The sequence below is a fragment of the Elephas maximus genome, chromosome 25, assembly GCF_024166365.1.
Source record: "Elephas maximus indicus isolate mEleMax1 chromosome 25, mEleMax1 primary haplotype, whole genome shotgun sequence".
In the NCBI taxonomy this organism is placed as follows: Eukaryota; Metazoa; Chordata; class Mammalia; order Proboscidea; family Elephantidae; genus Elephas; species Elephas maximus.
The window spans coordinates 34,887,663-34,911,298 of NC_064843.1; the positions used below are offsets into that span (position 1 = coordinate 34,887,663).

Genomic DNA, 23,636 nt, shown 5'->3' on the forward strand with positions numbered 1-23,636 from the left:
TGGAGGTCATTAAGTATTTTTCAGCATGTGGCATGGACCATTGGCTATTTATAATTGAGTCAGTAACTAGAAAATGATAGCCGTAAACCATCCAGAGGTGTGTTTGTGTGGTATATGTGTATTTGTGTGTGTGTGGGGGGGGAAGTGTGTGTGTAGGAGAGAGACAGGGACAGCTAGCAAGAGAGAGGGACTGAGATTGATTGAGGTCTTCCCCCACTTCCCACTGTGGGTGACCTTGAGCAAGTGGTTAAACTTCTGGGGGTCGCAGTTTTCCATCTCTAAAATGGGATTGATAATTCCAGCTCACAGAGTGTTGAGGGAATTGGACATAATATGTGTGCCTTATTGCCATCATTCGTATGTTGACATGGGAGATAGCAAGAACAGTATCTTCTTCAGATACCCAGACAAATTCCTAGGGAAACATTTGGTCCCATAAACAAAGGAAAGGGTAACAATTCTCCTTTTTTTTTTCTTTTGAGGCCCCAGTGACCAGCAGAAGAAAAATATTGATCAAGGATTATGTATAAACAAAAAGGAACTTGTTTAAATTTAGCTTTTTTAAAGGGCAGTGTGAAGTGTCCTACTCACCCTAATTCAACTTAAAAACAGAGAATGTAAGAAAATCTTTCCCCAAAACTGTCATTAATAATGGCTCATTTTTTTTTTTTTTTTTCGTATTTAATGAGAGCTTGCTAGGGGCCAGACCTACATGATCCCTTTAATTTTTCCCATGTGATCCCTTTAATTTTTTGGATCATGTGCTTGTGTGGGCTTTTGGACCATTCCCTGTGCGTTTATGTATACTCATACGTTCATGCAGAAAAAGTATTAGTGTGTGTGTGTATGTTTGTCTTTTATTGGCATCATGCTGAAGGTATGACTTCTTTCCCCCCTGCTTTTAACAAAATGTCTTGGTGATCTTTCCTTGTTTGTATATGAGAGAGGTACTTCATTTTTGTTGAAGGATTGTATATGTGGACCCAACGTACTTCATGTAGCTGCTCCCATACAGACAGCCTTTTAAATTGTTTCCCTTTTATTATTATTTAAATTACTTTATTATTATTATATTTTTATTTATTATTATCACAGCTGTGTCCCAGCCCCACAAAGAATATTCAGTGACTATATTGATGAGTGAATGGAATGAGCTGGGATCAGAAACCACATTTTATGACCAATGATCTAACACAGTTTATTCACCTCTATCTCGCAGTCCCAGTCTCTGGTCAGAGCTGGGCTGTGTGGCAGGCCCTGCAGGATTCCTAGGGGGTCAGAGTCCCTGTCCTCTGAGAGCCTCACTCCTGCTCTGTGTTTACAACCAAAACAGACTCCCTTCCTGTGCCCTTCCAAGCGGGTCTGGACCACTACTCCACGAGCTGTTGCTTCCTCACTGTGAGGGGCCAATCCTGACCCCCTCCTTATACCACAGACTCTGTAGATACTGGGCTGGCCCTTGACCACTCTGCTTTTCCATTTTCAGGGAGGCCTGGAGCCTTGGAGTCTGGGCATCAACCCTCTGGTGTGTTGAGCTGCCCAGGACTCTCATACTCCAGCACAAACGAAACCATAGTCCTGTATCCTGGAATTGCCTCTCATTCAACCTGGCTGTGTCATTCTGGGGAATGGGACCAGATGAGGACATGTTTGGGGACATGGTAGGCAGATCATTAGTGGCTGGGTGGTTTGTAGCCCCCGCCCACGTATGGCTGTGGGCCCATTTCAGGAGCATGCCCATGGGTTGTATGTGGCCTGTCTTCTCCAGCTGGGTGTGCATGTTTACTTTGGTTACCTCAACTGGTGACATTTGTCAAGGTCTTATTTCATCCTTCTGTCCTTCTCATCTTCAAACTTGTGGCTCAGTGCTCAGCTCCCCGAGCTTATCTCTCACAGGCCCTAGCCTCTCATTCTCCATGAGAGTGACAAAAAAGGCCTCAGCTAAACACAGGGGGCCAAGCCAGCAGGAGACCTGGCCTTTGGAAACCTGTGCTCCAACAAACTCCCAGCTCCATCTTTCCTGTCTCAAAGTCTTAGGTGTAACTCCTTGGGCCTAATTTACTTATTCGCAAACATTCATCAGGTACCTGCTATGTGCCAGACACTTTGCCAGGGGTTAACGAGACACAGCCATACTTCAAGGAGCCCAGAGTCTGTGGGTAAGAAAGACAAGGAAATGGACAGGGACAGGGCAGTGGGATAAGTGCTATGAATGAGTGAACTTGGCATGGGGGAGCTCAGCTCTGGGCTGTTGAGGAAATCTTCTCGGGGGAGCAGCCTCTAAGTGGAGTCCTGAAGGATGTGTGGGATCTAAATGGGCTGTAGGTCACGAGACCTGGGGGCGGGGGAGAGGGGGAGAGGGCGAGCGGGCGAGTGGAGCGCTGGGTGCTGCCGGCAGTTCCGTGTGACCTTCACGTACTACTGGCCAGGAGCCTGGGCACACGGGCCTGTTGTGTCCTGCTGGGCTCAGGGCTGGGGGACTGCCTTTGGTTTTAGGCTGAGGATGATTGTGACCAGATTCATGCTCTGAAAGTGCCACTTGCCGGGAGGGGAAGAGGTGAGGGCTGGGAGCCCGGAATCTGGAGCTCCAGGGAGGAGGCTGTTGGAGTCTGGTCGTCGGATCGAAGGCCTCATTTTCCTCAACCTCGAAAGGTGGTTGTGAGGACTGAACAGGGAGTCGGATGGGGAAACCTTTTGTGAATTGAAAAGTGCCGTGATACAGGCCATCCTCGGATCATGAACAAGTTCCGTTCCTAAATCTGTCTTTAAGTCAAACTTATACGTAAGTCAGAAGAGTTAGGTGTGATTCATGTCCAACATCAGTCAGTCAAATGTTCTTCTTAGTATGTAGTATGTAGTGTACCTTTCTGTGCATTAAAAAAACTAAACACTGCCAGATACACGGAAACATCTTTAACATAATAATACAGTAATAATAATAATGTTTTAATGCTGCGGCAAAGTAGTGCCTGTTTGTTACTACGAGCCATTGTATGTACCTCGAATTTTTAATATAATAGGCCTTACGGTAGAGGGGGGTTGGTTCGTAACTAGGAGTTGTACCTGGTCGGATGTTCATAACCCAGGGACTGCCTGTAATTGCTGTTGGAGCTGGCTTTGATCTGACTTTGTGACCTCTAGACTCTGACACTGAAATCCAGTGATTTCACTAGTATTTTGTATCTGTAGAGCTAGGGGGTGGGGCTGTGTTTCTCCCCTGTCGCCTCCCACATAGTGTCCATTCAGGTTCCTGAGTTGGTGGCTTATGGCAAAACCCTGTCCAGCTCCCCAGGCCAGTAGTCAGCCTTCTCTCAATCCCAGTTTCCTAGATCCCCAGGCAGTGTGGGCAGAGGACGCTGCGCTTTGATTACCGACTGTGACCACTACATGAGCTCCGCCCAGTGCCAGCTGGCCTTCGAGTGCTAGCATCTCCACCAGGAGCAGGAGGCCAGGGGAGCCGAGGCGTGCCTGAAGCGACAGCAGCTACTTCTCCAGGAAGCTGCAGCCCAGGACTCTTGTTGGCTGAGGCTGCTGCCCAGAGCCCTGCAGCTTCAAGATGCACTGAATTAATGACCTCCACTGGCTTGGAAGGCACAGGTGCTTATTTGCCTTTTCAGAAAAAAAGAATCTGCCTCTCTTTCATGGCTACGTGACAGTCTATGAACTGGGAAGAACAGCCCGAGTGGGGTATTAGAGTTATACGCACGTCAGCCTGGGTCTGGCGTGTAGCAAGACTCAGTCAGTGTGGGTTGCAGACTGTTCTCCGCTCCCAGCATCCTTAACTGAGGAGGGTCGTGGGGCAGTGGGAAGAATCAGGGCTTTGGCCTCAGGCAGGACTGGCATTACAGCCTGAACTCTTTACTTACCATCACGTGACCCTAGGCAAGATGCTTAACCTCTGGGTTTCCTTATCTCTAAATGGGGATTATAAGCCCTGTCCCATAGGGTGTTGTGAAGATTCAGTGCCATGTTTTTTGTTAAAGGGTCTAGCACAAGGTAGATACTCAGAAAATGTTAGTTTCTTGTCTCTTCTCTATCCCGCCCTGTACTGGACCAGGTTCTGATGCCTTCACTCCACTTCTGATCTACTCCTCTCTTCCTCTGGCCACCCTTTTATCAGCTGCCCCATTAAATCTTCATCATGGCCCAAGGGGAGGCAACCCTGGAGCCCTCATGGCTGCCAGTGAGCAGAATGTGGTCTGACTGAGCCATGCCTGGAGGTCAGTGTCAGTGGGGTGGGGACAAGCAAACTACTCCCAGAGCTGAGCCCTGTGCTGGGCCCAGGGCCACGGAGCCAGAGCAGATGCTACCCCATTTCTTGTGGCAGTGCAGTGTTTGTAGGACTGAGCTGTAGTTGTGGTGAGGTGCAGAGTACGCAAGAGAAGGGCTCTTGTGGGCAGGGATGTGACGTGGGTGCGCGTGTGTTACACATCCCTCCCTCAGGAGCAGGCCTCCCATTTAGAGGTGGCTGGGGAGGGGAGAAAAGGCAGCTGACTCAGGAAGTTTGGGGAGGAAATTGGTGATCGATGGGAGGAGAGAAGCCAAGGGCTCAGCAACATGACGTTAGGTAAGGGCAGGTTCAAAGAACAGGGCTGCTCTTCAGGTCCCTCAGAGCAGACATGCTCTGGAGCCCCCAAGTCCAGGGCAAGGACTAGGGGAACCCACCTTTGGAGTAATAAACTCTCATTTTCCATGTAAGGAAAATGAAGTTTAGGGAAGGGGAAGAGACTTACTCAGGTCACATAGCCACTAACTAGCCCATGCTCTTTCTGTCGTCCCTTGCCCAGCTTCTCCCTCTCTAGACTGGGCAAAGAGGCTCTGGGTCTGCAGCTGCTGTGTTGGCTAAATCCTAGGGGCTCTGGGAAATCCCTTCTCCTCACAGCCCAAACGGAAAGCCCCAAGGTCAGAAGAGGTTATCTCAGCCAAAGGCTTCCCTCTGAAGGAGTCAAACCTTCAAGTTAGCCTGGTTCCCACGGAGATGCCTGCTCTTTGGGGGCAAGTGTCCACTCAGGACGGTGACCTTCAGTTCCAGACAGCCCAAGTGAGCACAGAGGATCCTTTGCCCTCCTGACACTTCATTATGACGAAGTTCAAACGCACAGCAAAGTTGACAGATTTTGCATTCAACAGCCATATACCTACCCACTGCCTGGATTCTACCATCAACATTTCATTGTACTTCTTTGATCACAAATCTATCCATCAATCCGTCTTATTTTCTTAATGTATTTCAGATTGAAGTGAAGACATCAGCACATTTCGCCCTAAATATTTCAGTATGTATATCATTAACTAGGGCTCAATATTTATTTATATTTTTCTTATGTAAAATTTACGTATGGTAGAAAGCACAGATCTTACATGATATTTGCTGAAGCCTCCTTGAACTCAGGAAAATGTCTTTTGAGATTCATCCATGTTGTTGCACTTAACAATATAGTTCATTGCTTTTTTTTTAAATAAACTTTTTCTTTGGTAATAATTTTAGCTTTACGGAAAAGCTGCGAAGATAATACAGAGAGTTCCCATACACCCCACACTGAGTTCCCTCATTGTTAACATCTTATTGTGGTACCTTTGTCACAACTAAGAAACTGACACTGGTACATTGTTGTCAACTCATAGTGATCCCATATGATGGACTAGAACTGTCCCATAGGGTTTCCTGGCTGTCATCTTTATAGGAGCGATCATCAGGTCTTTTTCCCACACAGCCACTGGGTGAGTTCAACTGCCAGCCTTTGGATTAGCAGCCAGGTGCTTAACGGCTGTGCCACCAGGGCTCCTTTCTGGTACATTGCTATTAACTCCAGACTTGATTTCACCAGTTTTTCAATTAATGACCTCTTTCTGTTCCAGGACCCCATTCAGAGGACCGCATACATTTACTCGTCGTGTTTCCCCTGTCTCCTCTGCTCTGTGATAGTTTCTCAGTCTTTCCTTGTTTTCCATGACCTTGACAGTCTTTAAGAAGTACAGGCCAGCTACCCTGTCGGATATCTTTCAGTTTGGGTTTGTCTTTGTTTTTCTCGTAATTACACTGCGGTTATGGGTTTTTGGAAAGAACACCATATCAGATCATATTGGGGTATAAGCTAGCCACATGACATCACCAATGATGTTGACCTTTATCACTTGGTTAAGGTAGCATTTGCCAGGATTCTGCACTGTAAAGTTACTATTTTCTCTTTCCCAGCTTTATTCTCTGGAAGTGAGTTACCAACCCTAGCCCACCCTCAGCGCTGGGAGGTGGGTAAGAATTCAGCCCCACCTCCTGGAGAGGGGAGTATATATGTATATTGTTTGGAATTCTTCCGTAGGAAGATTTCTCTCTTCTCCCCCTTTTATTTAAACCCTGGTGGCGTAGCGGTTAAGTGCTATGGCTGCTAACCAAAGGGTCGGCAGTTCGAATCTGCCAGGGGCTCCTTGGAAACTCTATGGGGCTGTTCCACTCTATCCTATAGGGTCTCTATGAGTTGGAATCGACTCAGCAGCACTGGGTTTGGTTTGGTTTTGGTGGATTGTTTTTCAATTGAATTTTATTTTTTTTATCAAATTTTTATTTCCTAATTTTAATAAGGCTTGTATAAGGACTTCTTTTTTATTGTGCTTCAGGTGAAAGTTTACAGCTCAAGTTAACTTCTCATTCAAAAATTTATACACATGTTGTTTTGTGACACTAGTTGCAACCCCCACAATGTGACAGCATGCTTCTCCCTTCCATCCCGGGCTCCCTGTGTCTGTCCAGTTCCTGTCCCTTCCTGCCTTTTCGTCTTGCTTTTGGTCAGGAACTGCCCATTCGGTCTCATATATTTGATTGAACTTAAGAAGCATGTTCCTCACTTGCATTATTTTTTTGTTTTACAGGCCTGTCTAATCTTTGTCTGAGGAGTGGGCTTCATGAATGGTTTCATTTATGGGTTAACAGAGCATCCAGGGGCCATAGTTTCAGGAGTTCCTCCGGTCTCTGTAAGACCATTAAGTCTGGTCTTTTTATGTGAATTTGAATTCTCTCCTATGTTTTTTCTCCTGCTCTGTCCAGGACTGTCTGTTGTGTTCCCTGTCAGGGCAGTCATTGGTGGTATCTGGGCACCATCTATCTAGTTCTTCTGGTCTCAGGCTGGTGGAGTCTCTGGTTCGTTTGGTCCTTTAGTCCTTTGGGGGCTCATTTTGTTTTGTTCTAAATTCTGACTTAGGCTCTACCCCTCATCTGACCTGGCTCAAGGTCCCCTCCACCAGGACAGACACTGCATCAGGCTCTTCTTCCCCAGCCAGGGCATCTTGGGGCCTGAGTGAGAAAAGCTATTGCAGGGTATGTGGTTAGCATCTGCTGTGATAACTGCCTCTACTCTGGGGGTCAGTTGGGAGCTGCCAGTCCAGGCAGCTGTGGGGCAAAGCCTCAGGGGGGCTCCCTGGGTTCTGTCTGCCCCACTGATACCTGTGCCCTTTGAGACTGGGCCCCAGGTGCATCACCTTGCAGGTTCCATGGCCACTTGAAGTTTTCTCATCTTTAAGACCGGAATGAGCATACCTTCCAGTCAGGCTCCTGTGGTGATAGGATGGCAGGTACTTGTTGTTGTTGGTGACAGGAGCACCTCCCTGAATTCCTCCTCCAGGCCCCTCCATGTCTCTTTCCTGCCCACGGTATGTTCAGCTGCTCTCATTAACTGCAGGTGAGTGAGAGAAGTGCCAGGGCTGGAGGGCTGGTGGACTAGATCCCAGCCAGGCTCACTGCAACCTCTAACTTGCTCTAAAACCCTAACCAAGTGCCTCCTCTGCTGTAGGCCTCAGTCTCCCTGTCTGTGCCATGAGGGAGATACTCTGAGTGTGCTCTAGGTGCCTGTGAACTGCTGGTATCTGCAGTGGTGAGCCCTTTCCTCCCCTTCCTTCTGTGGGCCAGGGCCCCTGCCCCTCCTGTTCCAGGCATCGGAGGACTCGGGTAGTTTGGGATGGGTGGGATTGAATGACTGCAGGTCTTACGTGTGGCTGACCTTAGCAAATCATTGTTCTTCTTTGGGCCTTGGTGAGGGGGATGGTGGGCTCAGCTTCTAGGACCCTTTGGATTTGGTGGCCCAGAATGGAAAAGGCAGACTGAGCTGGGCATGGAGGTAACTGGTGAGCCAAGCCACTTAGGGAACCTGACCCAGTAGTGCTCCCAGTCCAGTGAGGAGACCCACAGTCATCAAGCACCCACACAGGTGAATGTGAAATTCCATCCTGGGTGAGTTTGTGCTACCAAATAGAGGCAAATATGGCCAAGACCTAACGTGGGGGATAAAGGAGAGCTTCTCTGAGGCAGTGCTCCTGCCTGAGACCTGAGGGGCAAGTAGGCATTGACTAGATGAAAGGGGAGAGAGCACTCCAGGCAGAGGACACAGCAGAGATCTGCAGCAGGGGCAAAGAGGCCAAGTGAGGTGGAACACAGGGAGGGTGAGGCATGTACATGGGTGGGGCCAACTGCAAGACCCCCAAACAGGAAGCCCTTGGAGTATTTTAAGCTAGAAAGTAACATAACCAGATTTGTTTTTGCAAAGCTCCCTCTAGCTCTGGGGAGAATGGACTGGAGTGTTTTGAAAGTAAAGAGCCTAAGGAGGAGGCCTTGCTGTTGTTCAGGAGTCGACAGTGGCTTTTTACAGAGTGCTGGCCATGGGGATGAACAGAAATGGGTGGAGTTGGGAGACAGTTTAAGAGATAAAACTGAGAGGACTTGATGGCTTATTGGATGAGGGGGATGTGTGTTGGGGTGACAAGTGCCAGATAATTCTATGGCCTGGGCACCCAGATGGAAGATGGGGGCATGGGTGCCGAGTGGGAGAATAAGATTTGACAGGGAAGTGAGTTTGGTCTGGATCTGGCTGGGGTGGAGGGGCCTGTGGACCACCCCTGTGGTGAGGTAGAGGGGTCTCTGGATGCAGATGCACTAGCCTGCTGTTCGGAGGCCAGGGTGTGGAAGGGAGATGTAGATCGTGGTAGGGAGAGAGGGGGCGGAGTGCAGACAACTTTTGAGAGGCCAGCGAGACCTTGCAGGGCCAAGGGTGGGCCCTGAAGTGGGAGGCTTTGGGCAGGGTCTCCTCAGTGGCTGTTGATCCAGGCATAGGCTGGGGCCTTCCTGTCCCCCAGCACCTGCCCAGCCCCTCAGGGACCCTGGGTTTAGAGGGCAGTACCCTCCAGCTTCTCACATCCTCTCTCTTTCCCCAGATCCTGCTCATCTCTGATTACTTCTACGCCTTCCTGCGGCGAGAGTACTACCTCACACATGGTCTCTACTTGACTGCCAAGGACGGCACGGAAGCCATGCTTGTGCTCAAGTAGGCCTGACTGAGCACAGGACTGCACGGACTTCAGGGGGATGGAAAAGCCAGGAGCTGGACCGTGCCCTCCAACCAGGATTGCCAGGAGGCTAGTCCCTGGGTAGATGGGGGTTCAAGTCCAGGATTACAAATTCCTGGCACCAGATGGGGGCCGTGGCTGGCCTGTGGGGAGGATCCAGGAGCACCTCACCTTGGACCCCCACTTTGTGGCTTGCACACCAAGGAGCTCCCTCGTAGGCAGAAAGGAGGAAGATGCAGGTGGGCAGGACTTGTTGGGTTGTGGCTACTTAATAAATGTTTTTGTTATGAAGATGTCTACCCTGGGACCACAGTGTATGCCTGGAGAGGGTAGCTTGGCCCCTCATACTGCCACAATACCAAGGGTTGGCGGTTTGAACCCACCCAGTTCTGCAGAAGAAAGACCTGGTAGTATGTTTCTGTAAAGATTCCAAACCAAAACCAAACCCAGTGCCATGGAGTCGATTCCAACTCATAGCGACCCTAAAGATTACAGCCAAGAAAACCCTATGGGGCAGTTTTACTCTGTCACATGGGGTCACAACAAGTCAGAATTGACTCAAAAGCACCCAACAACACTACTACACACTGGCATGGGTTTCCAGAATGAGCCCTGAGTCCACAGAACAAAAGTCTGTTCCCTGCAGGCTGAGAATGGTTCCCCACAGTCTCATCAGCAACCCTCCCCACCCCACAAGCAAGCAGCAGGAGGCAAAGGGCCAGGCAGGCCTGAGCAATCTTTAATTCTGCAGAGGAACAATGACCACAGATCCATACACCATGTCAAGACCAGGGAAGCCAGGGACCAGTCCTTAGGGGTGAGCAGGTCCACGAACGGGGCAGTGCCTCGGGTGGGTGAGGGGCAGATGGGCAGAGAGGCATGGGCCTAAAAAAAAGACAAACCACACAGAGCAGGGGTGCAGGGGGCGGCTCCCCACCCTCCCCCATCCCAGCCAACACCCAGAGGGGCAACCCTAAAGTGACTGGCCCAGGATCTGCCCAGGGGCACAGGTGGCATGGTTGATGTCCCCTGGCTACGGGGCCACATCCCTGCCCAGCCCACCAGGGGCAGAGGCAATTCGGTTCAGGAGACAGGGGCTCCCTGGGCAGAGCCTGACTGGCTCCCCACCCCCCCCCCCCACTCCCAGGCCAACCCCCCCTACTGCTGGCTCAGAAGCCGAAGGTTTCCTGGGAGGCGTAGACCATGTAGAGGAAGCCGTCGTCGTCTTTCTCCTGCTCGTAGATGTCTGCGATGGGTGTGGACACGCTCACCATGCTGTGCTGGTTCACCAGCAGGAAGAAGGCCTGCGTGGGGTTCAGCTGCAGGCGGCGCCTGAGGCGGGCGGGAGGGCATGCGGACTGTGAGCTGCCCGGTCCCTTAGCCCCCAACCCTCTCCCCAGGATGGCTCCCAACCTTCGCTTCATAACCACCTCAGATCCTTCAAAAGGGTCTCATCTCTGTCTCCACACTGACCCCAGCCCGGACCCTTTTGACTGTCTGGCCGCCCCAGAACAGATGCCCAGCACCGGTCCCAGGCCCTGGCCCCACCATAGCCTCTTCCCGGAGGGCATCGGTCGCCTGCCTGACGCCAGCTGGACCCAAGTCCCTCTCCAGCGGCGGGCTGCCCGCTTACCGGATGATCTTGACCAGCTCGCTCATGTTGACATGGTCCGGGACCAGGAACTTGGTCTTATCCAGGACCGGCAGCTGCTTCTCACCCTTGTAGCGCTCGATGATCACCTGGGAGAGGGGCGGGGGGGGGGGGTGCGTGAGCCCAAGGCGGGGCCTGGGGCAGGGCGGGGACGGGGAGGGGACGGCGGGCCTCACCGGGATCTTGCTGGGGTGCTGGTCGCGGATCTGCTGCACCTCCTTACAGCGGTCGGCTGCGGACGACGGTCGGTGGGGCGGTGAGGCCGGGCGGAGGTGCTCTCCGGGTCCCGTCCTGCTCCCGAGGGGCGGCCGCAGCCCCGCCCCGCCCGCCCCAGCCCCCGCCCCCGGGCCGTCCGGCCCCGCAGTCCCCGGCACAGGACCGAGCGTTGATGCCCCCGGCCCGGCCGGAGCCCGCCTCCCAGCCCCGGGGCCAGCCGGAGTCTGACGTCATGGGGCTGACGTCACCAGCGGCAGTCGGAATGGGTCCGACGCCCCCCATCCCGCGCTCGCAGACCGCCCGCCAGGCCTCACCGAAGCTCCGCCGCTGCTTGAAAGGCCGGTCCGAGGGCATCGCGCGGGCCCAGCGGGACGCGCAGGTCTGGGCTCCGGGGTGCGCGGCGCAGGGATGTGGCTGCGGTTCGGGGGCTCCGGGGGCTCCGGGGGCTCCTCGCCTCGCGTTCAAGGGCTCCGGGCTCGCGCTGAGCCCAGCCGCGGCGGCTCCGGGAGGTAACTCGCCCCGGTGACGTCAGGTCACAACATTCCTTAAAGGGGAGGCCGGCGCGCCGCTCCCATTGGGCCGACGCAAAACCCGCCCGCCCGAGTCCGTGACGTCACGGCGCAGAGAGCCTGGATTCCCGGCCCGGCGACGCGAAGGGGCGGGGGTTCCCAGGGAGCGTCACAGTCCCCTGACGTCATGGTCTGCGCGGGCACCTCTTGCCAAGTTCCGGACTGAGGTGAAAGCTGAAAACCGGCGAGACCGTTGCGGGGAATGGGGTGAAAGGGAGCGGGGGGCGGACCCAACCTGGGCCGTGTGGCTCATGCCGGTAGGAGAGCGTGGGCCCGGCAGCAACTCAGCATCCACCTGGTCCCACTCTCGCTAAGTCATTTGACAAACGCGCACCCAGGGCGCGCGGAGTTCCAAGGACTGTACTAGATGCTGGAGATAAGAGCAGTGAACCAAAGTCGCCTTCATGGAGCTTTTGGTTACAGGAAAAAAAGGGGGGAGGTGGGAGAGGGGAAGAATTTCAACGTATGGAAAGAGGAAGACACGGAAAAGGAGCAGACAGGTTTTAAAAATAATTTCTAGAATTGAAAAATAGAGGCATTGAAATTCAAGTCTCAGTGGATGGGATAAGAACACAAATTGGACACAATAGCAGAGAAAATCACTGAAGTGGAGGATAGATCGGAAGCATTTACCCAGAGAAAGAAGGTGATGGAAAGTATGAATGAGTGAGTGACATGAATAATAAAGTGAGAAGGACTCACAGGTCTAATCATCAGAGTTCCAGAAGGAGAGAATAGAAAGATTGTGGCAGGAAAATAAGACTGATGGTTGACTTCTCAGCAGCAAATATAAAAGCCAGAATAAAATGTAATAACATCTTCAACTTCTGAGGGAAAAATATGGTCAACTAGTAAGTTAATCCATGATTTAAGAGTCTGAGAGAAGGAAAGATATGTTAAGACAAAGGCATAGTTTACACAGATGATTGCTTAAATAATTTTTGAAGGATATACTTTAATAATAACAAGTAACCCAGAGGGAAGAAATTAGATGAAAAAATGGTGAGCACATAAGGTAGTAAACTGCTAGGTAAGTCTAAACAGGCACTTAATATAGAACAGTAATAAAAAAGCAAAAACAGGAATAAAAAGCAAACCCGTTGCCCTCAAGTCCATCCCGCCTCATAGCTACCCTGTAGGACAGAGTAGAACTGCCTCATAGGGTTCCCAAGCCTGTAGTCTGTACAGGAACAGACCACCACATCTCTCTCCCCCAGAGCAGCTGGTGGGTTCAAACTGCTGACCTTTCAGTTAGCAGCTGATTGCTCAGCCACTGCTTTTAGAACAGTAATAGTAATGATTAATTTGTGGGGATTAAAAAGAAGGTGCATGGGACACAATAACATGTAAGGCAGGAGAGGGTAATCAGAGTTAAAGTGTTCTTAAGAAATCCGATTTGTTTGAGAGGAGGATAAAGATATTGACAGTTGTCTGGCTTCGGAAAGTCAAATATGTATTTTAAACTTTTAAGAGTGACCATTAGAAGAATAGAAATGGAATGCATAACTGTCAGTGCTGAAAAGAGAAAAGGGTAGTAAAAAAGGGTGCTAAAAATACAATAGAAGGTAGAAAGGAGAAAAAGGAAGTAAAGTAAAAAGGATGGTAAACAGCACAAAACCAGAGGTAGGAAATGTGTTTTAAGTTCACCTGTTAAAAAACGTTATCAGATTGGCTAAGGAAGATAAAATCCAGCTCTGTGCTGTAAAGGCGTGATGGTTAACATTGCGTGTCATCTTGGCTGGGCCACGATTCTCAGTGTTTATATGTGATCACTCCCATGATGGAATCTGCTGTGAGTAGCCCATCAGTTGAAAGGGAGTTTCCTCGGGGGTGTGGCCTGCATCCGAATATAAGACATTATGGCTTTTTGCTCACTCTGGATCCTGTGGCTTCCTCCTGTTTGTCTGACCTCCGGCTCTTGGGACTTGGGCTGTTAGCCTGTCTGCAGATCTTGGGATTTGTCGATCTTCACAGCCTGAGAGCAGGAGCCCTGCTCTCTGACCTGCTGATCTTGGGTTCATTAGCCCCTGCAGTTCCGTGAATCAAGAGAAGCCTCTATCCTGATCCACAGACTTGGGACATTCCAGCCTCTACAATTGCGTGAGCTGTTTCCTTGATATAAATCTCTCCCTGCGTGTATTTATATGCTTTCCTGGTTTTGCTTCTCTAGAGTACCCAGCCTAAGGGGACACTTAAAACCTAAAGGCATCAAAAATAAAAAAAGGTGGGAAAAGATGTACTATAGAAAAACTAACCAAAGTATGTATGTATAGCAAAATCAGACAAAATAGACTTTAAGGCAAAAGGCATTGTTGGGGATAAAACAGGTCACTAGAAAATGATGAAAGGCACTATTCTCTAGGAAGATATAACAATTCTGAACTTGTATGTTCCAGGTACAATAGGCTCAAAATATATAAAATGTCAGAAGTATAAGGAGAAATTGCCAAATACTCTATCATACTAGGAATTTTTTTTATTGCTTTAAAATCTTTAAAAAATTTTTTTTAATTTATTATTTTGTTGTAGAGAATGTAGACAGCAAAACTTACACCAATTCAACAGCTTCTTCAGGTACAATTCAGTGATACTGTTTACATTCTTCAAGTTGTGCAACCATTCTCACCCTGCTTTTCCGAATTGTTCTTCCCTGATTAACATAAACTCACTTCCCCTAAGTTCCTGTCTAATCTTTTGAGTTGCTGTTGTCAGTTTGATCCCATAAAGATAGATCTTGAAAGAGCATAATGCTCAAGGCAGACATTTTTTACTAGTTAAGCTACACTATTGTTTGGTTTTAAGAAGACTTCAGGGGATATTTTTGGTTTCAAATTTAAAGATTATCTCAGAGCAATAGTTTCAGGGGTTCATCCAGCCTCCACAGCTTTGGAAAGTTTGGATTCAATGAGAATTTGAAATTCTGTTCTATATTTTCTCCATTTTGATCAGGATTCTTCTATAGAATCTTTGATCAAAATGTTCCATACTAGGAAATTTTAATACTTCTCTCTCAGTAACTGATAGACCAAGCAGCCAGAAAAGAAAGGATATAGAAGATTTTTAACACAATAATCCTGATCATTGAACTTCAGTTGAACCCTGAACCCAACAAGTTATTTTAAGTCACGTGTGAAACATTTACAAAGAATTACCTAACCACTAGGCCGCCAGAAAAATCTCAGCAGATACCAGATAATCAATTTCATGCAGACCGTATCCTCTGACCACAGAGTGGGGAAGTGGAAATTTAAACATACTTCCAAATAACTCTGTACTCAAAGGTGAAATCGTGTAGAAATAGAAAACATTTAGATTTGATAAAAAATGAGGACAGATATCAAAATCTCTTGGAAGGACATGCAACTAAGGCAGCAGTCTTAGAAGGAGATGTCTAGCCTTATTATGTATATGGGTAATTTAATATAAAATTAAATTTAAGCAGAGCATCAAATTTAAAAAGGAGTAACAGTGTAAACCCAAAGAAAGTGGAAGGAAGATAATAAGAGCAGAAATTAATGGATCAACAAATCAAAGTTGGGCTTTTGAAAAGACCGATAAAATGAGCATTAGTGTGCAAAAGAGACATAACTACAGATAGAACAGGAATCACAAAAATGACTGGAATATTGTAAACAACTTTATGCCAGTAAATTTAAAACTTGGATGAAATAGACAATTTCCTAATAACATATAATTTGCTAAAACTAACTCAAAAAGAAGTAGACAAACTTCATAGCCTTATACCTATTAAGAACATTGGGAAAATGGAAAAAAAAAGTTAAAAATCTATCTCCCAAAAAATCAACTGGTCTAGATGGTTTTCCACGTGAGTTCTACCAAGATAAAAAATCCCAAACCTGCGGCAAACATTATACTTAATGTAAAACACCATACTACATGGTGAAATAGTGAGCATTCCGCTTAAAGTCAGGAACCAAGGGTTTCTGTTCAATATTGCATGGAGGGCCCACCCAAAGCAAGACAAGAAGAATAAAATTGTTAAGGACTGGACAGAAAGGGGCAAAACTGTTACTGACAGCCAGAAAATCCAAGGGAATCTACAGACAAGAAGACCCAAACTAAAACCCACTGCTGTCAAGAAGAGACTGGTAAATAATACAGTTAACAACGACAGTACACAGTATCAGGCTTTAGAAGAGTGTGTGAAGTTGGGAATGTTTTTGCTCTGCTGATGGGAGTGTACGGGTATCCCCTGCTTTTGAAAAGTTCTCTTTATGCCACTTGGCTTTTACGAAGGACCTACATTAGTACCTCTTTTGCTAACCCAAAGAAATCCAAAGAGTATTTTTGCTTTTACAAAAAAAGGCAAAAAGTGGAAATAGCATTCAGCATTTGTTGAGCCGTTAGGCAGTGCACACCCCAAGCAGCAAGAATGATGTCACCAAGCTCCTTCACCAGGAACTGCACTCAGCATCAAGCCACCATAGATTTGCTCTGGGTCTGTGAGCGTCTGTGCATTATGTCGATTTATTTTGTGCATCCGTTAGTAACATGTCTTAAAGTATCAGAAAAGCCTAAGAGAGCTCCTAAGTGTTTTATGCGTTATTGGGTATGATTTGGTAGATTATTTTTTGGGTCCGAGAATGCTGAAAAAATTTTCGCGTTTAAATTAATGATAATTGCGTCTTCAAATTATGCCATTTTGGCTTCTGAAAGTTTTCATAGGAACGATCTACTTTCGGATAGTGGAGAAAACTTGTGATTTCAGCCACGTTGGAGAGCAGTTTGGCAAAATCTACCAAAACAGAAGATGCCTGTATCCACAAACCATGAATTCCACTTGTACATGTGTCCCTGAGCCCAAGCAAACATGGTTAAGAATATTTATTGTAGCATTTTCCTGATAGCAAAAAAGTGGAAACCACCTGTGATAGTTAAGGTTGTGCGTCACCTTGGCTGGGCCACAATCCTCAGTGGTTTGGCAGTTATGATGTAGTTTGGCAGCTTTTTAATGATGTAATCACCTCCATGATGAGATCTGATATGTGATCACCTCCATGATGGGATCTGCTGTCAGTGGCCAATTAATTGAAAGAGATTTTCCTTGGCTCTGTGGATTGCATCCAATATAGATGAACTTTGTGGCAGAGCTTGCAGGCTTTCGCTGGCTCTGGATCCTGCAGCTGGCTCCTGTTCATCTGACCTCTGGTTCTTGGGACTCGAGCTAACAGCTGACCTGCCGATCTTGGGTTCAACAGCCCCTGTAGCTACGTGAGTCAGGAGAAGCTTCCAGCCTGACCCACAGAGTTGGGACTTCACAGCCCCTACAACCGGGTGAGCCATTACCTTGATATAAGTCTCTCTCTCTGTCTATATATAAACACTTCACTGGTTTTGCTTCTTTAGAGAACTGAGCCTAAGACACCACCTAAATGGCCTATTAACTAAATATCTTGTTGTGTATTCCTGTAACAGAACACAATACACTTACAATGGAAGGATCTAGAAGGGGGTCAGCAAACTTTTCCTGTAGAGGGCCAGGCAGTAAATGTTGAAGGTTTTCAGGCCATATGGTCTTTGTGGCAACTACTCAGTTCAGTTGTTGTAGCTGAGAGCAGCCATAGACAACACCTGAACAAATGGGACTGGCTGTGTTCCAAGAAAATGTTACTAAAACAGGCAGGTTTGGCATGAGGGCCTTGGTTTGCTGGCCATTGATTTACAGCTCTGTGTCAAAGTGAAGAATCTCACAAACATTGCAACATAAGTTTGTGATCAGAGCCATTAAGGGCAGCAGAAAGAACTAGGTCAGCTGTGGCCTTAGGAAGTGGTTACACCTCTCTTTTGTTTTTCAGACTAAACCCTGGGCTGAGGCTAGAGTTGGGGAGGAGAGCCCATCCTCCAAATCCAAAAGTCTGTGCTCATCTTCCTCTTTCCTGACCAGTCACAGTGCCTGACCTGCCTCCTCCTTCTGTCCTCAGGCTTCCCTCTTTGCTGGTTCCTCCTCATCTCCCAGTCTCCCCTGAATCCTGTGGCCTGGCTACTCCATGCCTTGACTTGAATGTCTGATACCTCAAACTTGACCTGCCCCAAACCAACCCATGTGATCTTCCCCGAAAGCTTGTTCACTTGTAATCAACACTGTCTCATTTTTTCCAGGCCAGAAACCTTGGTGTCATCTTTGACTCCTTTCTTTCCTCCACCACCCACATCCAATCCATTCCAATATCATATCAGTTCCACCTTCAAAATATCTCCAGAGTCTGACCACTTCTCACCACCTCCATTGCTGCCACTTGGGTCAGAGCCACCATCATCTCTCGCCAGGACAATTGCCATTGTCTCCTCACTGCTCTGGCCTGGCCCCTAGTGGCAACAGCGATCCTGTGCACACAGGAGTTGGGTCCCACCGGTTCAGAGCAACAGCCAAGGCTGACTCAGGCCCACAAGGCCCTTGGAATATGGCTCCCTGCTGCACCTCTGGCCTCAACTACTGTTACCCTCACCCCTTTGGCTTCAGCTACACTGGCCTCCTTGCTCTTCTGAGTAAGGATTGATTATTATTATTATTTTTTTTTAATCATTTCTGTTGTGCTTTAGGAAACCCTGGCGGCTTAGTGGTTAAGTGCTACGGCTGCTAACCAAAGGGTTGGCAGTTTGAATCCGCCAGGCGCTCCTTGGAAACTCTGTGGGGCAGTTCTGCTCTGTCCTGTAGGGTCGCTATGAATCAGAATCGACTCGACGGGACTGGGGTATTGTGCTTTAAGTGAAAGTTTACAAATCAGGTCAATCTCTCACATAAAAACTTACATACACCTTGCTACATACTCCCAATTACTCTCCCCCTAATGAGACAGCCCGCTCTTTCCCTCTGCTCTCTCTCTTTGTGTCCATTTCGCCAGCTTCTAACCCTCTCTACCCTCTCATCTACCCTCCAGGCAGGAGATGCCAACAGAGTCTCAAGTGTCCACCTGATCCAAGAAGCTCACTCCTCACCAGCGTCCCTCTCCAACCCATTGTCCAGTACAATCCATGTCTGAAGAGTTGGCTTCAGGAATGGTTCCTGTCCTGGGCCAACAGAAGGTCTGGGGGCCATGACCACCAGAGTCCTTCCAGTCTCAGACCATTAAGTCTGATCTTTTTTATGAGAATTTGGGGTCTGCATCCCACTGCTCTCCTGCTCCCTCAGGGATTCTCTGTTGCGTTCCTTGTCAGGGCAGTCATTGGTTGTAGCCAGGCACCATCTAGTTCTTCTGGTCTCAGGATGATGTAGTCTCTGGTTCATGTGGCTCTTTCTGTCTCTTGGGCTCGTAATTACCTTGTGTCCTTGGTGTTCTTCATTCTCCTTTGATCCAGGTGGGTTGAGACCAATTGATGCATCTTAGATGGCTGCTTGCTAGCATTTAAGACCCCAGACGCCACTCTTCAAAGTGGGATGCAGAATGTTAATAGATTTTATTATGCCAATTGACTTAGATGTCCCCTGAAAGGATTGATTATTCTTGTTTCCAGGTTCTAAGTGGACTTTTCTGAAGACTGAAGGGACTGAAACCCATCCAGGGCCCCCCAAACCTCTGCCTCAGACTGTCCACTTTTCAGTCCCCAAAGATGCTCTGGCTCCACTGGGGAAGTGGAGGCCCCTGCCCATATGGAGTCTTGAACCTAGCCTTTCCTCTCTTCTGGGCCTCACTGTCTCAGTTTCCCTCTTTCACAGTGGCCATACACCCAGCTAGAAGACTTAATTTCCCAGCCTCCATTTTAGTTGGGAGTGGCAATGTAACTAAACTTTGATCAATAAAACATAAGTGAAAAGTGATGTATGGGATTTGTAGGACATCTCCTTAAAGAAAAGAGGTGCTTCCTTCATCTCCATCCTCTATTAGCTGCCTGGAACATGAATGTGATAGCTGGGGCTCCAGCAGCAATTTTGGATCATGAGGACAAGATCCACACACCCTGAGGATGGAACTGAAAGCTGAAAGGAGCCTGGGTCCCTGATGTCTTTGTGGAGCCACCATTCCAGCCTGAACTGGATAAGCTTCTATCTTGTTTAAGCCATTATTTTGGGGTTTCCTGTTATTTGCAGCTGAACTGAATTCTAATTGAAACAGCTTCTGTGGCTCCTCACTCTCCTGGCCTCCCTGCTCCTCATTCTCCTCTGCTGGCTCCTGCTCCTTGAGCTTCCCTGCAGAGGGGAGGTGTCCCAGGTGATGTCTTCAGACTTCTGTCCTTTCATCTCTCTTCTCTTACTCTGCTGAGTTTGCTTGAGTCCCTTGTCTTTAAATACAAATCACAAATCTCTTTGTCCAGCCCAGACTGCCAGAGTTGTGTATTTAGCAGTCCATTCAACATACATTTCTAAAAATTTTTGAAAAATCAGTTTTATTGAGGTATAATTTCAACATATCTTATTTGACCTGCTCATGTTTAGTAGACCCAAATTAAGCAGGCCATTTTGGAACTGTTGATCCCCTCATCCCTCCAAACATGTTCCCCAGTCATTCCCAGTCAGCAAACGGCAGCCCCCGGCTGCTCAAGCAAGAGCCTAGGTGTTTCCCTTGATGCCTTGTTCCCTCACTCCCTACATTCAAACCCATCGGCAAGTCCTAACGGCGCTCTCTGCGGAATCCCCCGCCTCTTGACAAGCCACCATCAGTTCTTAGCTGGCTAAATGGCGTGATTCCATCTGCCCCCACATTCTCCACAGAGCCACAAGAAAGCAAAATTGGTGTAAATTTTTATAAATAATAGATTTCAAAGATATTTCTTGCTTGCCATTGGTCTGCACCTCCAGATTCACCCTGGAGTTCTAGCTAACTCTCCTATTAGTTACATCATTGGAAAAGGACTGAGAAGCACTGGCTGATCATATTAAAGCATATCTTTAGGTTATTACAGACCTTTAATAAATTTTTATCCAGATAATATTTGGATAAGTCAAATAGCACTTTAAATACTTAGAGCTGTTCCTTATGATATTTACCTTCATGTTTCTAAACCATGTTTTTTCCGTGATTTCTTGAGTCTTAAGTTCTTACCATGAAAGGTAGTTTGATTCTTACATTCCATTACCTTTCCCATCCCCTCAGCAGAGCTGTAGCACCATTTGGGGTTTATAGTATTCTACTTACAATTTTTTTTTTTTTTACTTACATAACTAGTATAGCTGAGCCATGTACTATCCCCTGGATTTGCTTTTTATTGTACAGCTTTTTGTCATTCTATTTTCTGGAATTTTGGCTTAGTTTTTTTTTTTTTTTGACCTGGACACTCAGATCTTTCAATCTGGAGATTCATGTCCCTATTTCTGGATGCTTTTGTGTAGCCTCTTGGCGATAATTTCCTCCCGTTTTCTCATTCTGGAACTCCTGTTAATCAGATGTTGAATATCCTGGACTGATCCTTTATTTCTAACTTTTCTCTTCCATTTTCTATCCCTTTTCCTCCAGTTTCTGGATTTCCTCAACTTTATCTTGAAACTCTTTGTTGAATTTATTGTTTATATCTTTGAAGAGTTCTTCGTCTCTGAATGGTATTTTTGTTACAGCCTCCATACCATGGCCTACAGGGCCCTGTGTCAGTGGTTCTCAACCTCGGCTGCATGTCACAGGGCCCTAGGGCCCTGTGTTGGTGGTTCTCAACCTTGGCTGCATGTCACAGAAACCTGGGGAGTTTTTTATTTTTACTGATGCCCAAGGCTCACAGGGATTCTGATTTATTGGTCTGGGGTGTGGCCCAAGCTTTTTGTTTTTAGTTGGCAGTGTCTCCACTAGAATATAAGCTCTGCTGCTGTCTCCTCTGTGTCTAGACTGACACCTGGTACATAGTAGGCATTCACCAGGTAATTGTTGAATGAATGAAGCACCATTTTGTGAAAGATTACTATAAAGTAAGAACGAGTTACAGGAATCTCCTAATGATGCTTTCTCTAAATATATATGAAAACCTAATGCCTGAAAGTCAAACAATAGTCTTGCATGTTGAAAAGGTGCTCAAAACCCAAGGACAGTTAACAAAATACTGTTTCCTATTTCACCTTGCCTTTTAGGCAAAGTCTTTAACAATGTATTTTTTGTGAACTAGGATGTTAAAAAGGAGCCCTGGTGGCACAATGGTTAAAGCGTTTGGCTGCAAACTTAAAAGGTGTGCAGTTCGAACCCACCAGTGGCTCTGCAGGAGAGAGATGTGGCAGTCTGCTTCAGTAATGATTTGCAGCCCTATAAACCCCATGGGGCAGTTCTGCTCTGTCCTACAGTCTGTATGAGTTGCACTTGACTTGATGGCTGTTTTGTTTTTTTCTTAAGGATGTTGAAGTGGAATTATCTTCTCAGTTTCAGCTGAGGCCCAAGACAACAGTGGCCATATGCCGAGGAGGAGCGTGTGACCATGCAAGACTGCTAAACAAGGAGGCCCTAAGGGATTTTGTATTCTTGCCTGACCTTTAGCCTATAAAAGAGCTGGAAATCCGAAGACACCTTTTAGTGGCTGGTGATATGCCATCTCCCCACCTATGAAGGGAGGGGGTGAGGTGATGTGCTTCACCTTGACTCTACAGAGTGTGTAGAGGGGACCCTGAGAACCAGAGGCCAAAAGAAACATTGCAAGGGGCCAGCCAGAGTGCACCACCCAAGTAATGGAACTGCAGGTGGGAGAGACCCAGCAGAAGGGGGCAGGGGCAGGGCTGATAAGGGGATGCCATTGAAAACTCATGAAAAATTCACTAGAAACACGAGGTTCAGCTTTAAATGCTTGCCAGGCCCAAGGAGTCACAACAGTACTAGTCAAGAATAAAGTTTCCTCTCCCTTCTTGCTCCCTCGTAGCAACACAGCAACGTGGGGCAAAGAGGTGAAAGCACAAAGTGAGGAGACAAGGCCCAGCCAGTCCTGCCTTCCCACTGCAGAGGGCTAAGCTCGCAGGGTGCGAGGAGGGGAAAGGCGGCTGTTACCAAATGCAGCTCCAAGGCTCTGTAACTGTGCCGGACTGGACACATCGTTTCTCAGTACCTGAAAGTGGTGGGAAAAGCTTTGGGACTTGGAACCTGCCCCAGGGACGAGACTTAAAGGGACAATTGGAGATCAGCCTTTTGATCTACTTCAGTTTAGTTTAACATGAGGGTGGGACTAGCATGTTGCCTGTGGTCTGTCATTGTGTTATTTTCCTTTTCAATTGAATATACAATTGATCAGCTTAAGTTCACTGAGTGTGTCTACCAACTTTATGTGTTTGGCAGCTGAATCATTTCTTCTTGCTGCAGTGATGGTGATGGTGTTTACAAGCCCTTCTTTACGCATTCCCACCTCCCCCCACCCCTGCTTATTTGGCAAGTAGAGACAATCCGGAACCTGAATTTGGTGTGGAAAGCTGGTTTAGGGTTCTCAATTTAAAAAGGTACAAACGTGCCATTCGTTTGACAGTCAAACATATGAAAGATTATGGAGAAAACCCAAAACCTGTTTTATTTTTATTCCTAGGATGTTTTTAAAATACATTTTTGGAGAAAAGGCAGTAGCAGCTCACAGAATGCCAGGACTCAGGAACAGTGGCAAGTGCTGAGGTGGAGGGATGGACAGTCAGGGGCAATGGCCACCGCTTCCCTGAACTGCCAGCCCCCTGGCTCAGGGACCCCAGCCAAGAACTGTACCTTCGAGGGGAAGAATCATACCCAGAGAGAAACAGGGTTCCCGTGAGGAGGGGGGATGGAGATTGGGAAGATGCCCAAAGGCTTCCTGGGGTGAAGTCGTTTCCAATGGGGTTTGGGTTGCACAGGTGTAAGCATTTGTCAGAAGGTATCGCCTTACGCTTAAGATTTGTGCACTTGATTGTATGTAATTCTGCAAATATAAACTGATGACGCATTTAGGAATTAAGTTGCAACATACCGGAAATGCACCAGAAGATGTACGGATAA

General features: G+C 47.7%; 2 protein-coding genes across 3 annotated transcripts in view; one reads left to right on the plus strand and one right to left on the minus strand.

Moving 5' to 3' along the window:
• PIGU (phosphatidylinositol glycan anchor biosynthesis class U) overlaps nucleotides 1-9,997 on the plus strand; it is a 116,685-nt gene extending 106,688 nt beyond the window's left edge. Inside the window, exon 12 of one of the 2 annotated variants that reach the window (XM_049868990.1) lies at nucleotides 9,199-9,997. In XM_049868990.1, the coding sequence (XP_049724947.1) occupies nucleotides 9,199-9,312 (114 nt within the window). In that variant the 3' untranslated portion in view covers nucleotides 9,313-9,997. Of the gene's footprint in view, nucleotides 1-3,321; nucleotides 5,208-9,198 lie in introns of those variants that run through there. The other variant, XM_049868991.1, reaches the window with a different exon arrangement.
• A 51-nt stretch (nucleotides 9,998-10,048) lies between these two features.
• MAP1LC3A (microtubule associated protein 1 light chain 3 alpha) lies at nucleotides 10,049-11,714 on the minus strand. Its single transcript, XM_049869002.1, has 5 exons — nucleotides 11,512-11,714; nucleotides 11,158-11,213; nucleotides 10,964-11,070; nucleotides 10,493-10,662; nucleotides 10,049-10,215 (listed from the first exon to the last, which is right to left on the minus strand). The coding sequence occupies exons 1-4, from the start codon at nucleotides 11,549-11,551 to the stop codon at nucleotides 10,500-10,502; spliced, it is 366 nt and encodes a 121-aa protein (XP_049724959.1). The 5' UTR covers nucleotides 11,552-11,714; the 3' UTR covers nucleotides 10,049-10,215; nucleotides 10,493-10,499.
• Nucleotides 11,715-23,636: the final 11,922 nt, after the last annotated feature.

What these genes read in the sequence shown, in the direction of transcription:
- MAP1LC3A (XM_049869002.1), bottom strand. Translation starts at nt 11,551, where the DNA reads ATGCCCTCGGACCGGCCTTTCAAGCAGCGGCGGAGCTTCG. An exon ending in CAAGCAGCGGCGGAGCTTCG is followed by an intron (nt 11,214 to 11,511) that starts GTGAGGCCTGGC and finishes CGTCGTCCGCAG; the next exon opens with CCGACCGCTGTAAGGAGGTG. An exon ending in AGCACCCCAGCAAGATCCCG is followed by an intron (nt 11,071 to 11,157) that starts GTGAGGCCCGCC and finishes CCCCTCTCCCAG; the next exon opens with GTGATCATCGAGCGCTACAA.